Source organism: Condylura cristata, unplaced genomic scaffold, assembly GCF_000260355.1.
Source record: "Condylura cristata isolate star-nosed mole 26May11 unplaced genomic scaffold, ConCri1.0 scaffold00003, whole genome shotgun sequence".
NCBI classification, from domain to species: Eukaryota; Metazoa; Chordata; class Mammalia; order Eulipotyphla; family Talpidae; genus Condylura; species Condylura cristata.
In genome coordinates this window covers 32,929,149-32,946,753 of record NW_004567104.1, presented here as the reverse complement: position 1 = coordinate 32,946,753, position 17,605 = coordinate 32,929,149, and the positions used below count along the sequence as shown (strand labels likewise).

The following is a 17,605-nucleotide window of genomic DNA, read 5'->3' as shown; positions in this document are numbered from 1 at the left end:
CCATTCCACACTGATTTGAAGCACCAGACCTCCTCTGCCAGGTACCTGTTCTCATCCACCTTCATCTCTGACCTAGACACTAAGCAGCCACAAGGTTGTTCTCCTGCCTGTGCTCTTGCCAGGACAGGGGTGACCCTGACAAGTGGATCACTTGATGGAGCTCCCCTCTTTACCTCAAAGGTGATCCTCCATCAACCTTGTCTTCAGGTCATGTCACCCTCGGAGTCCCTATTCTAGGTTAGGATGCCCTCCTAATTTGCACCAGGGACAGACACCTGTATATTCCTCCCAAAAGCAGTTATTCTGCAGTGTCCTTACTGCAGTGGTAACAGCTTCCTAAGGACAATGACAGCAAGGGACGCTACTGAATTCATCTCAAGTGACATCCAATAAATATACCATAAAAACCTTTAAAGGTCTTCCTTGTCCCCACACACTCCCAACTTTCTAGACCTACAACATCAGCAGATTAGGAAACAAAAAGCAAAAAGAAAGCAAGGAACTATCTGCTAATTGTTTAATTATTGAAAGATGTCCCCAAGGAGCCTCCAAACATCTAAAAAGCATGCTGGGCTGGGCCTTTTGCTATTTTTCTACAATATGGGCCTGTAGCAACAATGAAGCTGTCTGTGTTGGAGCAATGTGGAGTGACCAAAGCTGCTGACTGCAGCTGCTCTCCTGGGTGAAGCCAGAGACCCTGAACTACAGCCCCTTGTACACAGATGGGGAGGTCAGAAGCCTAAAGTGGTGCTGGGCAGCCATAATGGAGGGCTAAGATGAAGATGAAGCCGGGAAAAGCTGTTTAGAGCGAAAAGCAGAAACTTTGGGCAGGGAGGAGTCTTCCACAAAATGAAAGCGAAAGAGGCAGTCAGACAGACGAGCGGAGGATGGCTGCGTCTGGCTCCTTTCCTCTGCTGGTACAAGGGTCCTGGGGCCCGGATCCCCTGATGAACTTGAGCACGGAGGTGCAGCAGTACTTCCAGAGCACTAAGAGATCTGGAGGCGGAGACTGCGAGATCAGGCAGGAGCCAGGGAGCCCACCCTGCTTCAAGGTGCTCTTCTTCCGGGAGGACGGTAAGGGGCTCCGGGCATGGGAGAAAGAGCTGGGGCTGGGGCTGGGGCTGGGGGAGGTCTAGGCTGTGGCTGGGAGTCCCGCAGCCGTGGTCAGAGAGGCAGCCAGGAGTTTTCCCAGCCTGAGTCCTGCTTTCAGATGCTCCCGGGGCTGCCTGGAGGTGGTAGGGAACAGGAGTTAAATCTTCAGGCTGTAGCACAGAAAGGAGCTGACTGAAACTGATTACCCACCTCATTTTAGGAGGCTGGATAGTGTGTTAGAAACAGGGTTTCGGTTTCATTGCAATCTTAGAACTCCAAAGATGTACTGGAGGGAGACTTCAGGGTGAAGGAAGTTCCAGGAAATCACAGGAAAACTGACTCCTGGAAGGTGAATTCAGTTCGGGATGGGCAAGACTTCAGAGAGGGCCCTTCAGACCTGAGAGTGCTGTCTGAGCAAGCGCAGGAAGGCCGGGGCTTCCCCAAGGGCCAGCAGGGCGTGGGGAGCCTTTTGTGGGGTGAAGTGTCAGTCCTCTGCCTATTGCTTCTCCCTGGGCACCTGCCTGCAAGGTCTCTAGCTGGACAGGAGAGCACGTGGCGTCTGGAAGAAGGGGTCAGATATCGGAGGGCAGTTGTTATATGTGTTAAAATCTTAGGCCTTCTGTTGTTAAACCGCCATTTTGTGAAAAGATACAGAGGAAATTAAAGTTAAGAGATAGTTTGAGATAATAGAGTCCTGTATGAACAGGGTATGGAGTATTGATACCAGGTGGTAGAGGATGTTACATGGATCAAGACCCCACTGCCCAAGTACTTTACCAATTTCTGTCTAGGTCCTTCACAGTTTCCTCAATTGCAAGACTGCTCAGTCTCAGGAAACAACAGTGAAGGGATTTATTTAGCAAATGGGATAAATAAGAATCATCGAGACCAATAGTGGTCCTTTACCCAAAGTAGTGTCTGATACTGTCCAGTCCTGCATAAAGATTGTTATGATGGCATTTTCCTGCCACTGAGCATGGGCATCTCCTCTCCCAAATGACAGGCCACTTGTCTAAAATGGAGACTCCTGCCTCAGCCTACCTGGGGCACAGGGCAGCCAGACCCCAGGCCAGGGTCCATCTCACTAAGACAACAGAGGACATACAGGAGATGTTCCCAGAGCTGCAGGACGCTTCAGCACAGCACCAGAGGAGGCATTTTTAGTACAGTAGCTACAGCCAGCAATGACTAGACAAAGGCTATATCTGCAGCAAACCAGGAACCTTTTTAGTTGTTCGGCTACTTGCAAAGCCTCTTCCTCTCCAAGGTTTGCTACTGGAAGTCTCCACCTTCAGAGGTCCACAGACACCTTCTCCAAGATAGTCTGGCCCCCAGGGCTCATATCCACTGGCCCGCAAAATGTCAAAACATCTCCAAACCTGTAACTCAAATGTTGAATCCTGGAGCTTAGACAAAAACCCTTTTTCCTTCTCCCTCTTCTTTCCTTTACTCCAGTCACTCCTATTTCTTCTCCAGGTAGCCCCTCCTTAGAACAGATGCTTTTAAACTGTATTCCTGAGTTGTTTTGTCTTCATAGTAACCTCCTCGAGGAGGGGCACCATCTGCCACATTCCTGGTATCATTCCCCACTTTTCAGTTTTTATCACCATATCTGTGGAAGATGTTGGACAAACCCTTTCCATTGGCATAATTACAAACCACATTATACAACACAGTAGCACAGCTACCAGTATGAATTTTCATTCCCCCACAGGGAGGCTCCCATGGGCAGGGGTTTGGACAATACTGACGTTGCTGTCGCCACAGGATTTGAACCACAGTAGCCAGAAGAGGGCAAGGAGGCTTCCAAGTCCCTAAGGACAGCAGCAGGAGCCTAGGAAGGAAATAAGGAAACCCAAAGGGAACAGACTCCAGATAAGTTAGAAGGAAAGCAGGTGGCAGGGACAGGACACCTTCTTCACTCAGAACACTGGTAACACAAACACTCAGGTGTTCAGAGATTTATGACCCCAAAGAGAGCTCAAAGGGCCTCTGTGCTGTATGAGTCATTTCTTCACTGTCAACAGTGTGGGCCTGGCCTTTGGCCACACTGCTTTCTTTGCTGATCCCCAGGGGCAGTTACTGAAATGGGGCATCAGAACCCCTGCCCCTGAATTAGAGGAGATTGAACAGAGTGTGGGGGCTGGGAATCTGCATGCTTAACCACCAATTAGGTAACCTTGATGCACTCAAGTGTAGGAATCTGTTGTTTACTGATGACTAATAAAAAGGGACCCATAGCACCTGCCTGCAGAAATAAGTGTTAGAAGCAGAAACTAAGAGGAAGTTAAAATATTTTTATGTGTTCACTGAATTTCTGAAAAGTTGTGTGTAAATGGATTGCAGTCCTGCTCAAATGTGGACATTAGCATCCTTTTGCTTTCAGTTTGCTCCTGATTATTGGCAGATGGGGGCCAGAGAATCCATCTTCTCTTTAAATCAAACGTGGTGGAAGTGCTGGCTGCAGAAGCCGACTGCCCATGAGGGGAAGGGTGACTGGTCACAGAGTTTTTCTCTTTTCCGTCCAGATTCACCTTTTCCTCACTGGGGATCACATACCTATATAGCCACCATCTACTCTCTGGAAATAGAGCTGCCCAGATGTGCGACACAGTCTCAGAACAGGCTGGCCGTTCAGACACCTGGACAGGACTCTGTCACAGTCTAGGGAATCATACCAGGAAGGCAGCAGGGAGTTCATGACTCAAGACAACTGGGCTTAAAAAACTGTATTGCTTGTAGGTTACTCTTACAGACAAATCTCTTCCTCAGTCTGAGCTTTCCTCAATCACAATTATATTCTCAGTCAGTAGGTCAGGAGGCTGTTTAAACACCACCTCAGCTTGGTCTCTGGCTTTGGAGTCTTAACTGGCCCCCAGCCTTAATTGTAATGAGGACAGCCTCTTATAAGTCCAAGTTGAAGCATGTGCTCTCTCATAAAGAGAGAAAAGGAGTCTGGCGTTTTCCCCCCCTCAGCTTCTGAGTTAGACATCCGGTTCAGCCTTCCCCTTTATGGATAGTCTTCCACCCCTTTATGGATAGTGGAAATGAGAAAACGATTCAAGCCCTCTTGAGAGATTCATGTGCCTGTTTCTGGCCCCATCACCAAGGTCACCATGTCGCATGTAATCTGCTAACCCTGTACAGGGCAGAGCTGCCCTGTGAATAGCAAAGGCACGAAACTGGCTCCCTTCACCTGGACGTCTGAGCCTTCGGCTATGTTGGGCTCACCTCCACCTATAGATTCACCTGCTCCCGCTTTTCCACTGTCTGAGAGACGCTGACTTTCCTTTCCTCTCTCTGATTGCTCCTTCTTATGACTTACACTCACATCTTTCCTGTGCGAGTAACAGAACATGTTCAGCAACACCTCTTTAATGAGGGAACAGGCTCAAGGGAAGTTAAGCTCATAGTCACTCAGCAAGTTCAAGGCAGATTGGAGTTCAGCTCCAGGGTTCTCTATTCTTCTGTCCACTGCAGTTTGTTCACTGCAGCCCAATGCCTGATGTGCTCATTCTTGTATTCTTTCACGATTCTCCTGCCTTCTTTTCTCCTCTTTTCACTATCAGATGTGAGTCTCTTACTATTGCAGGTGAAAGATCTGACTGAACTCTAGGCTGCTGGCCATTTACCCCTGGCCACTTTCAATGGTAATGGTAAAAATTTGTATTTTGTTTTGATTAAGAGAAAGTTTTCTTGTTTGACTGACCAAGATCTGCAGTTATGTTGCTTTTTAAATTTTTCTTAGCAGAGCTAGCTTGTTTCTATTTTTCTCTCCCCTTGATAACAACACGGTATAAAAATAGTGGTAGCGGGCCCTCCCTGGTGGCACAGGGGGTTAAAGCACAACACTAAGAAGCTAAAGCCACCTCAACATCCACATGGCGTGGCAGACCTCTCCTGACCCACCCGCTGCTCTCCTCAGCAGTGTACTTTGTCAGTCGGCTTGTTCTGCTTCCCACTCTGTCTGGTGAATCCTTTCACTACCCCTGCACCTCTGGCCTGTACTCCAGTTCTGTATGCATAAATAAATAAATCTTAAAAAAAAAATAGTGGGGCCCTTCCTGTTGGCACAGCAGTTTAAAGCACAGCACTAAGCCACTTCAGCATGACACAGAGCTGAACCAAGAAGAAAACCAGAGACCTCCAGTGAATGTGAGGAAGCTTGCCTCCATTGGTAGGACTGCACAACCTGGATAAATAAAGTCCTGGTAACCTTGAGAAGAAGAAACCCCAGACTGCATGATCGTATGTCAGCAGTTCGCTCTCGTCCTGTTGTTAGAGGGCAGCAAATCTGTTTTAGGACAGGGAGAGAGGTGCACTCCTGAAGCCCCAAAACCTGCCTGCTCTAATTGGGTTCTGCCTTCCGGCTTCCTTCTCTTCTTCTCTGCTCAGCTCTACCCTCATTCTGGGTAGGGCAGGGAATCTGGAACTTCCCCTTTTTCTAGGGACCACCCTGTTACAACCCCCCCTTTTGATTTTTTAATACCACCATATCTATGGTGGCACAGATTTTAGGGTATAGTCAGTTACCAACATTGTCCATGAATGTCCAATATGACGACTGTAAGTGGAAAATAGTCCATTAGTGCATGTGAAAGGAAAAAAAACTTTTTGGTGTATATCAAAATCACAGTAATAGAACAAAGCAAAACTTTAAAAGTCGTTTAAAACGTTCTCTCAACCTTGATCCCAACTTTGTTCAACTTGTACGCGCACAAGTTATTTACAAATACATGTTAGCTTTTAACCATTTTTCTATCTTTGCATAAAATCACAGGGCAGAATAATCAAGTAGCAATTTGTTGTTGTTGCTGGCTTTGCTGGAGTGTTCCATACAGCATCAGAGCGAACCATCGATGTCCGGTCCACACAGGCTTCAGGAGCAACGTTGGTTTCAGGAAACTCAACCTGGAGTTTCCTCTTCTTGAGGTTACCAGGACTTTTATTTTTCTGGGTCATCCAGGCCTTCCAGTGGAGGCAAGCTTCTTCACCTTCTTTGGAGGTCTCTGGAACCCTACAAACAAAGCAGCAGGTTCTCCTCTTCTTGGTTCAGCTCTATTTGAAGTTCCTGGAGAATGCCAAGCAAAGCCACTGAAACACATTTCCAATTTATTTAGGTTAAGCAAACAAAATTCCCTATTGAAGTTATGCAAAACTAGATTCGAGTAGTAAATATTACTACCACAGTCTTTACACTGTGTTGGTATCAAGGGGAAAGATAGAAATACACATTGGTTCTGCTGAATAAAAACATCACTGCAGATTCTGGTTATTGAAAGCAAAAAAACTTTCTTTGAATCAAATGGGGAAAGAAAAAAAAAAAATACGAGTATCATTTCCAAGAAAACCTTAGCAAAAAAATCAGTCTGTTCAGTTCTTTGTAGAAAATCTTTTTTCACTGTCAAAATTTCCACCAGTTGGAATCAGTTTAGGTCTTTCTCTGTAAATTTTTTTTTTCAGAAGCAATTTCTGCAAATGCCAAACCATTAAATATAATATTTCAGAACAACAATCATTATTTACAATTCAAACAGTATATATCATAATGTTTTTATGAACTTTTCAGAACACCAGTGTTAACATTTATGTTCATGCCATGTTTCACCTTTTTCCAAGTGACAATGCTTCCTTTCCAGTCATTTTTCTTTACTAGGTAAACCAACAAAAGTCCAAATTGATCTAAGTGCCTTTCCAGAAGGTAAGGAGGAAATTTTGTGGAATGTCTCAGGAGCTCTACTGAGGTTCCATAAAATTTTCTTTGATGAACCAAAGGACAGACTACCAAATTTTTCTTCAAATTTTGAATTTTGGGAAGCTTTGTCACAAATATGAAAAAAAAAATAGACAACAACAACAATCTCAATCTCTCTGAAAGCTCCGGCTCAGTCAGTAATGCAATATAAACAGTCAAACCATACCAATCAAACCATAAAATTTTAGTTTTTTTTCCTTCATAACTAGAGACTCTTTGTCCTCAGAAACCTTAATTTTTCCAAACTTGTATTTTCCTGACATTATCAACCCAAGCAAAAGGAAAAATATTATACCCAATACAACCTTAGAAGCACCTGTTTTAAAACATTAGAGCACAAGTTTACCATGGGCCAAAAATTATCCCAGATTGTGTTTTCAAAACATGTATACCAGTTTTCATTAGTTTTGTTTGTTTGATTTCTTTTCAATATCTGTAGGTACCACCAAAACCAATTTTATAACACCTCAAGGCCAAGACAATTAAGCACAAGGACAAGACATACAGACATGCAACATATAGACAAAACAGTTTTCTTAGTTATGCCACGTGGAATCTTATGTAACTGCAGTTTTACTCATATAGGCCAGAAAAAAATCTCGAATTAAAAAAAAAAAATGTTCAGTGTTGCTGGCAGAAAATCACAAGTTTCAGTTGTTATCCTACAAACCTAAAACTTTGGAAATAGGAAGAAAAACTTCATTAATCACAGGAGTTACATGTTTTTCAGTGTTTAAGCATTTCCACTAGTTAGAAGTCAATCCTGAGTATCCTATACAGCAAACCAAAAGTAAAAACAGTTAACTTTCACGCAAAAGCAGTCCTCTAGTTGTTAGCCACTAAGCTTGCAATCCTTGGGATTCCTGGAACAGAACCTGAAAAAGCAGAATCAAAACTCAGCAGTTAACTTTCAATTAAAAGGAGTCATTTCCTTACTTAGCCACTTTGGCATAGAAGCTGAAAGAGCAAATTCAGCATACAAGTTATTGATTGCACCTCCCCACACAACAGAGAAACTGTAATAGGATGGTACCTAGGAAAAAGGGAAGTTTCAGTTTCCCTGCCCCACCCAGAAGGAGGGTGGAGCTGAGCAGAGAAAAAGGAGAAGAGAGAAGGAGAGAAGGAAGCTGGATGGAGAACAAGGAGACCTGAGGAAGCCATATGGAGCAGGAAGCATGTGATAAAGAAATGGGGCTTGTTTCCTGACCCTGGACTGGTTAAGGCAGATGTGGGTGAGATACCTGTAGGGAGGTGACTATGGCAGTGTTTATATTGATTTTGATTTTGCTCTTTTGCTCCCATATTTGTCAGGCCATTTCTGACCCTTTTCCATGGGTCCTGGCCAGAAGGTGCTTTGGGCCAATCCCTTTTGACTTTTGCCCACGAGGGGATGGGTAACTTCACGTATTTGATTTAGAAGTTACATTCTTTGTGGTCCATATTGTATATTCACTGTATTAAAGTCCCTTTTCATTAAAGTTTTATATGTTTTGTCTTGTTGCGGCAGAGGGCAGAACCCACTTAGAGCAGGCAGGTTTGGGAGCTTCAGGGGTGTCCCTCTCCCCCTGTCCTGTAACAAAACCACAACTCAGGTATGAAAACCTAGTACAGTTACGCCATACACTATAAAGAGTGCTTTCCACAATAGACCTTCCTCAGTAGGAAACAGAATCTTAGAATCTTGTCTTACACCAGTAATCAAACAGATCCAGAATAGCAAATATGCCCCAAACAAATTATGTAGACAGAATTCACAACAGCAAACCTTTTAGACTCAATATCTTTTCTAATTTTTCTGATCTAGACTTTGAAAAAATTCAAGCTATCTCCAAGAATCCATTAAGGTTACCAGTATTTACCAGTTACATAGCAAGGCTTAGACTTTCTTTGCATCCAAGCATACATTATTTGCTAACTTAACCTAAACACCACTGCTCCATTGTTGGTTTACAAACCCCTGAGGCAAAGATCAGGGAGTAGTCAAAGTCAAAGGAACCTACTAAAAGCAACCCATCATTGCTTTTAGAAATGCTAACAAGGTCTGCAAAAACAGCAGAGGTCACAAAAAAAAGTCCAAAGTCCTAGCAACTTAACTTCAGTTAACAAAGGAAGTAGAAAATCTTAGGAACCCAAAAGAACAAAAACTTCCAAGTTTCAGAGAAGCCAGCGAAGGGCCTCAGATGCCATTTTTGATCTGTCCACATGGCCCAAACTGCTATCTTTTGAGTAAAACTGCTACACAATTTCCACAAAACCAAATCTCTTAGCAAGTGGCCACAACAGAATTGTACACTTACACACAGAAATTTTCACAAGGCCAAGCCAGTTTTTAACAACAAATCTGCATCTGAAAAAAACTGGAAACAAAAACCACATTTGCGTTTAAGGTAGTCAGTGCCATGGGGAAGCCAACTTTCCTCATGGGGCTGACTAACCACGGATGGCTCTAATCCTACAATGTTGGGCGCCAAATCTGTTATAGGTCAGGGAGAGAGGTGCACTCTGAAGCCCCAAAACGTGCCTGCTCTAAGTGAGTTCTGCCATCCAGCTTCCTTCTCTTCTTCTCTCTTCAGCTCCACCCTCCTAATGGGTGGGGAAGGGAATCTGGAACTTCCCCTTTTCCTAGGGACCACCCTGTTACACTGTTACAGGACAGGGAGAGAGGCAACCCAGAAGCCCCAAACCTGCGTGCTCTAAGTGGGTTCTGCCATCTGCTGCATCAAGACAAAACATATAAAACTTTAATGAAAGGGGACTTTAATAGAGTGAGTACACAATACAGAAGACAAAGAATATAGTGTCTAAATCAAACACCTGAAGCTATCCATCCCCTCGTGGGCAAAAGTCAACCAAAAGGGATTGGCCCAAAGCAAGGCCTGAAAGCCCACCACGAAACTAAAAAACCTTCTGGCCGGGACCCATAGAAAAGGGTCAAAAATGGCCAAACAAGTTTGGGAGGAAAAGAGCAAAATCAAAATCAATATAAACACTGCCATAATCACCTCCCTACAGGTCTCTCACCCACATCTGCCTTAACCAGTCCAGGGCCAAGAAACAAGCACTGTTTCTTCATCACATGCTTGCTGCTCCATGTGTCTTCTTCACATCTCCCTTCTGGCTCTCCATCCTGCTTCCTTTTTTCTTCTTTTTCTCTCTTCAGCTCCACCCTCCTTCTGGATTGGGCAGGGAACCTGGAACTTCCCCTTATCCTAGGGACCACCCTGTTACAGTCCTTATGGAATGATTTTATGCAAAAATAAAAAAATGGTTAAGAAGTAGATTGCATTTGCAAATACTTTGGCATATTGTTGGATATGTTGGAGTGTAAAATATTGCCGCGTTCAATAATGACCGAGGCCCATGTCCGATGCAAAAACAAACGAGACTTTATTATGCTAGCTCAAGCCAGGATCCTTCCTTTACGTGCCCTGTCACAGCAGGCACACCCCTCAAGGAAGGATCCCGAAGATCTACAGAGTGGGGTTTATAAGGGCAGTTAGTAGGCCTGGGGATTTTCCACTGAGTATGTCCTTTGGTGGTGGGTGCCTGCAAATTCCTGTTTGTCCAGATGTTAGGGACACAGCAGACAGACAGATGCTGGGAACTTATCTTGATCAGGCAGGACTCTAGGCTTATCTCTGGGAACCCACCAGGCCAGCACCTTCCAGGAACAATGGCTCTGGAGGGGGGCGAGCTGTCTAGTGGGAACTAAGTTTTTACAACATTCCCAACAGATAGAGTTGGGATCAAGATTGAGATTTTTTCAGTCAAACCAACAGGCTCCTGAACAGAGCCTGAAAAAGCAGAATCAAAATATCAGCAGTTAACTGACAATTAAAAGGTGTCATCTCTTTCTGTTAACCACTCTGGGACAGAAGCTCAAAGAGCAGATTCAACATCAAAGTACAGATTACACCTCCCCCACACTAGGAAGAAACTGCAGCACTATGGGTATGAAAACCTGGTGGTTATATCATGCACCAAAAGTGTGCTCTTCACAACAGAACTTCCTCAGTAGGAAGCAGAATCTTGTCTTACAACAGCAATCAAACAAATTAAGAATTCAAATGGCAAACATGCCCAAATGAATTGTGTAGACAAAACTCACAGCAACAAATCCTTTTAGACTCAGACAAAATCTTTCTAATTTTTCTCATCCAGACTTTGCAAAAATTCAAGTTATCTCCAAGAAGCCACTAAGGTTACCAGCATTTACCAGGTACTGTTCAAGGCTTAATCTTTTTTAGCACTCAGGCATACATTTGCTAATTTAAAGGGCACAGCTCCATTGCTGGCTTACAAAACCCTCAGGGAGAGATAAGGAAGTGGTCAAAGTCAAAGCAACCTGCCACAGAAAAACCGTCATTGCCTTTAGAAATGCTAATGAGACCCGTACACAGCAGAGATCACCAAAAAAATGTTGAAAGTCCTAGCAACTTAAATTTTGTTAACAAAGGAAGGGAAAATCTTAGGAGGAGCCCAAATAAACAAAAACTTCCAAGTTTTCAGAAGAAAGCCATGTGACCTCAGCTGCCATCTTTGATCTGGTCTAACCTATTACGATCTTTTGAGTAAAACCGTGGGAAATTTCCACAAAATCAATTTGTTACAGGTCAAGGAGAGAGGGGCACCACTGGACCCCAAACCTGCCTGCTCTAAATAGGTTCTGTGTCCACCACAGAACAAAAGAGCTTTAATGGGAAGGAACTTTAATACAATGAGTGTGTAATACAGAAAAGACAAAGAATATAATTTCTAAATCAACACCCGAAGTTACCCATCCCCTCATGGGTAAAAGTCCACCCAAAAGGGATTGGCCCAGAGCAAGGCCTGAAAGCCGGCCACAAGTATCTCCTGGCCAGTCCCATAGAAATGGATCAGAAATGGCAAGACCAGTCTGGGAGGAAAAGAGCAAAATCAAAATCAAGATAAATGCTTCCATTGTGAACTTCCCCACAGGTCTCGCACCCACATCTGTTTCAACCAGTCTAGGGTCAAGAAACAAGCACAGTTTCTTCACATCTCTCTCTGCTCCATGTGCCTTCCTTAGGTTTTGTAAATCAAATATCCAGTTTCCCATCCCCTTATGGGTAAAAGTCTCCCCAAAAGAGACTTCCCCGAAGCAAGGCCTGATAGCCTGCCACAGTCTAAAGCACCTTCTGGTAGGGACCCGTAGGAAAAGGTCAGAAATGGCCAGACAAGTCTGGAAGGAAAGAACATGAACAAAATCAAAATCAAAACAAACACTGCCATAGTGAACTTCCTCGCAGGTCTCTCATCCATATCTGTTTCAAACAGTCCAAAGCCAAGAAATAAGAGTCACTTCTTCATATGTCTCTCTGCTCCATGTGCTTCCTTAGGTCTTGTAGCTTTTCGCTTTCCATCCTTGTTCCTTCATCCTCAGTCTCTTCTCCAGATATTTCTCCTCCCTGCTTAGCCCACCATCCTTTAGGTGAGGCAGGGAACCTGGAACCTCTCCCTTTCCTGGGGACCACCCTGTTACATTACTAATAGACAAGAAGACAGGCTTTCTATATTTATTAAGAAAGATAGTCACAATTTAAAATAATATCTTTAGGGTACTCTCTGGTAGTGCAGTGGGTTGAGGTACAGCTTTATGAAGCTATCAGCACCTACTGCACAGTGAGTTTGATCCCCAGCCAGGGAGGTGATCCACATGATCTGGCAGACATCGCCAGTCTCCACAGCTGCTTCCCTCTGCAGTGTATTTCAGTCAGTCAGCCTGTTTTGTTTCAGCTCTGTCTCTGGTGAATCCTCTTATCCCATGCCACCCTACTCCCGCACCTCTGGACTGTAGCCCAGTTCCTGTGTGCATAAATAAATATCTTTTTAAAAAAATGATAACTTTAAAGATGGAATTGAAGTCTGTTTTTCTAACTTTTTCTCTTTTTGCTACATAAGATCTGTCTTGGGAAATGCCTGACCTTTGATCTATCATGATGAAACTGATGGAAAACATAGAATAATGTTGTGAATGAAGACACTTGACAACTGGCTTTTAAATGTTTTAAATTCCAGTTCAGCAGAGAGTCCTAGAGAGAGACAACCACGAGTTAGTATGGCCTGGAAAAGGAACATTCAAGCTAACTGTCAAATTGCCCACAACCACAAACAAAGTCCACAATGTTCTTGAGGAAGAAATTCCAGTGAAGGTAAGTTAAATAAAAGAATAAGTTGTTCTTGTAAGATATGTGGGAGGGGATTGCAATGATAAACATGAGAAGTATTACTCAAACTGGAGAGAGAAAAATGACTTACAAAATAGAAAGTGTGAGAGTGTGAAGAGTAGGTATGGAATACTGAAGGAGGGACAGTTTGTTTGATTTTTTACACGTTTAGAAAAGACAAGACTTGGACATTACAATGATGTTGGTTGAAATGTAAAATTTGGGGTTTGTTGGGGTGCACTATAACCTGGAACTTAGTGTATTTGTTTCATTTTTGTCATTGTTTTGAGGGGACAATGACCCACACCACATGCCCTGATGTTTCCTCAACTTGAATAATGTCCCCATATGGGGCAGTCAGCTGCTGAGGATGAAAGTGGGCGACCTATGTCGTGAGCCAGGCATGGTGCTTGCTCACAGTGACCACCCAGGGAATATTAAGTGCAGAAATGGGCATGAGCTACACTGTGACTCTGGTTTAGATCTTACCTCACACATTGAGTTCTGTTTCCTGGGTTTCTGGTCTTTGGGACTTGTTTGTACCAGTTCTGCTGACTGAGTGGGTGCGGCAGACACCCTATCAGAGTCACTCTGAGCCTCTCATGGACTTCTCTCTAAGTCCCATAGCTCCAGGCTGCTCCAAGAGACAATTTGTCAATGTAAAGACATGATTGCGAATTCATTAATGCTGCTTTATTGTTTGGGTTTCAGGAATCCAAGACTCAAGTCCATGCCAAAGAGCCAGGTAAGATCTCCCCTCTGAAGTAGCTTTGCTTTTCCTCAAGAGGGTACAGCCTTGCCAGTCCCCTCCTCTTGGTTTTACAAGGCAGAGTTTGCTTAGCTGTGTGATGCCGAGGGCTTGCATCGTCTACATGCTTGGTGCCACAAATATAGAGGGCAAGTCTGGAGTTGGTCCTCGAGTTTCTAGGGCTCAGGTGAGAAGGATAGGAACGGCTTATCATGTGTGAATAAACACCTAGCAATGGAAAGGAGGGCAAAAATCTACATGGAAGATGGGTGAACCAACCTTTAAAACCCATTTGTCTCCTACTGGTCATTGAGAAGCCAAGGCATGACATGCTGCTGCCTTGGGTGGCAAAACCAGTTTCTGAGCACTGGGTACAGAGGACGCACCTCTGCATCCTCGGTAAGAATGTGTGTGTCCTGTGTGGCGCAGGGTGCAGGGATGGGAACACCCATCAGGCCAGCAGCAACACTTCTTGTCGCACTGGTGGTCAGAAAAAGTCAACAACCTAGTTGTGCTGGCACATGTAGGCCCAAATAAATAAATCTTTATTTGTAAAAGATACTGGGTTGAGTCCAGAAAGAGAATAGAAACAGTATAAAAATATGGAGAAGGTCATGTCAAGCATACAAAATTGGATGAATACAGGCAAAAAAAGAATGGGCTCTCAAGACAGACTCGTATTTGTGGCCACATTTGAATGCCAGGGAATACTCAGAAGTGTTGATTAAAAATTAGCGTGGGGTCAAAAAGCCAAGGGCAGGTAAGCCTAGCTAAGTAGCATAACTCATGTCTGCAGGGAATGATTCACCACTGAATGACTTCAGAAAGCAGGGAAAACAGAATACTTGTATTGTAGTGAGACCAATCAGGTGGCCACATCAAACAGGGATGGAGAGGGTTGTCCCTGCCAGGAGACAGGGACACAGTTCTGGACAGTAATCCAAATAAGACATTTATACGGGCCTGGTTCAAGAATGGCGGGTTTAGGCATAAAATTGTTATCAGCAATTAAAATCTAGCATCTAAAAAGTAGTGCTTAACTCCCCCTTATTTTTAATAATATCCAGATAATTTCATATCAGAAAAGCAGAATTGTCTAATGTGTTTATTTGTTCACCTATGTATTTTTAGATGTCATGAAATTTGTTGCTGATTGTGCCAAGGTCTCTGCTGAGAAACAACTTCAGCTTTCTCCAAGACCGCTGGAAGTCACAAGAACAATCAGGGTGGAAAACCTGCCACCTGGTGTTGATGTCTGTGAATTAAAACTTGTATTTGAAAACCCTGATAATGGAGGAGGAAGCGTTACCAAAGTTGAATATTCTCCTGAAGAGAGTTCTGCTCTGATTGAATTTTTGGACAGAAAAGGTAAATATGTTGTAGTCTGATTTTATAATCTTTATCTGGCATAACCTAAACTATTTTAACAGATAATAATAGTTACCAGTTGATGTACAATTTATTTTAATTCATTTATTTCATTGAAAATCCAATTTATGGCCCTCCCTGGTGGCGCAGCGGGTTAAAGCACAACACTAAGAATCTAAAGCTGCTTCCGCATGAGTTTGATTCCCACCTGCCCTGGAGGTGACCACATGGCGTGGCAGACCTCTCCTGACCCGCCCGCTGCTCCCCTCAGCAGTGCACTTCGTCAATCTGCCTGTTCTGTTCCCCTCTCTGTCTCTGGTGAAGCCTCTCACCGCCCCTGAGCCTCTGGCCTATACCCCAGTTCTGTATGCACAAATAAATAAATAAAATCTTTTTAAAAAAAAGAAAGAAAATCCAATTTATAATCTTGTTTATCAAGAATATGTACTTTACCTGTGATGTCCATTGATTTAAACTTTAGAGAATCAATGTTAAGTTTTGGAAGATAAAAAGAATTCCTGAGTCTCAGTTTATGACAGACCAAAAAATTATATCTGGTCCCTTTGCTCCTGATGTGCACTCTCATATGGAAGCCTTAACTCTACAGATTTCTAGATTTCATTTAGATTTTTTTCTTTATATCACACAATGAGAAAAAAAATCTAGTATTTGTCTTTGACCTACTAACTTATTTCACTTATCATAATAGCCTTAGTTCCATCCATGTAGTCACAAAAGGCAGGAGTCAGCTTGTTAATAGCTGAGTAGTATTCAAAAATGGCCTTCATTTTAATACACTGGTCTGTCTTTGGGGACTTAGATTGTTTCCATAGTTTGATTATAAACAGTGCTGCAATGGACACATGAGTGTACATATCCCTCTGAATTAGTGTTTTATATCCTTGGGTAGACATCTGGAAGTGGAATTGGTGGTCATATGATGAATCAAAATTTTTTTTTTTTTTTTAGTATTTATTGATTTAGAAATACAGAACTGAGGTACAAGATAGAGGTGCAGGGGCAGTGAGAGGATTCACCAGAGACAGAGTGGGGAGCAGAACAGGCAGATCAACAAAGTACATTGCTAAGGGCAGCAGGGGAGAGACAAGAGAGGTCTGCTGCACCATGTGGGTCACCTCCCTGGTTGGGGATCAAACTCCTGCTGCAGTGGCTGGAGCCAGCTTCCTAATGTTGTGCTATAAGCAGTTGCACCACTAGGGAGGGCCCTGAATGTATTTTTAATATTTTGAGAAAACTTCTTATTGCTGACCATTCTACATTCCCACCAACAGTTTGTATAGATTCCACCTGAGCCCCCCCCCAACCCCCCTGCCCATCCCCAGCATATCCTCATCAACACTTGTTGATGCTGGTCATTTTGACATAGGTCATTCTCACAAGGGTGAGTGGTATCTCATTGAGTTTATATTTGTACTTCTATGATGAAGGCAATGATAGCATATTTTTACATGTCTGTTAGTAATCTGTAGTCTTCATTAGAGAAGCGTCATTTTATCTCTTCTCCCATTTTTTGATTGGGTCATTTGTATTTTCTTTATGGTGGGTTGTGTGAATTATTTGTAAATCTTGGATATTAGCTCCTTGTCAGATGTATGGTGTACAAATATTTCCTCTCATTCAGTGGGGTGTCTTTTCATTTTAAGAATAGTTTGTTTTTTTTTTTTTGCCATGCAGTGGCTTTTTATTTGATGTTACTTTAGTATCTGTTTCTATTTTGTTTCCCTTACTGTGTAGTTTAGTACCCAGGGACATCACTGAAGCCAATATCGTGGCGTGTTTAGCCTATGTTTTCATCTCTGTACTTCATAGTTTGAGGTCTTATGTTTATACGTTGAGTCCACTTTGACTTAGTTTTAGTTTGCAGAGATGTCACTTGTGGATTGTGTTGATAGAAACTTTTGGATGTCAAGGGTTGTTGTGAGAACTCAATGACTTAAATATATGTTAAACACTTAGAAAACTGACATTATTCCATGATGATTATTCGCTGTAATAAAGATAATCAGAAATAATTATAATATTATTTATTATTGCTACACCCCTCCGCTTAGAGGTATTAAGGGAATTTAAGTCATGTATGAAATTAAATTGTAAGACTGTACAGGAGAATAAAATACCATGATTTTGACAAGAGCTTCATGTTGAACACCGACGTTTTCCTTACACTGAATAGAAATTACCGCAGGCATATGACAAAACTGATGTCTATTACTGAACATGACAAAGATAAGTCAGAGAAATACAAATAGAATTTGAATGAAGAGTGAGAGAAACTGAAATTATTAACTAAACAAAGAATACCTGTGAAGTCCTTGAAGTCTTTGTATGGGGTCATTTATATATGAAGCTAGTGTGGTTTTTAATAATGTAACATCAAAGTCCATAACCATTAAGATTTATTATCCTAGAGTAGGAAAGAGTTCCTTTTTATGC

General features: G+C 42.9%; 1 protein-coding gene across 1 annotated transcript in view; it reads left to right on the top strand.

Annotated features, from left to right (window-relative positions):
* The first annotated feature begins 887 nt into the window (after nucleotides 1-887).
* LOC101622867 (poly [ADP-ribose] polymerase 14-like) overlaps nucleotides 888-17,605 on the top strand; it is a 38,282-nt gene continuing 21,564 nt past the window's right edge. Inside the window, exons 1-4 of the mRNA XM_012729517.1 lie at nucleotides 888-1,074; nucleotides 12,887-13,020; nucleotides 13,747-13,780; nucleotides 14,915-15,151. Coding sequence (XP_012584971.1) covers nucleotides 888-1,074; nucleotides 12,887-13,020; nucleotides 13,747-13,780; nucleotides 14,915-15,151 — 592 coding nt within the window. The remainder of the gene's footprint in view (nucleotides 1,075-12,886; nucleotides 13,021-13,746; nucleotides 13,781-14,914; nucleotides 15,152-17,605) is intronic.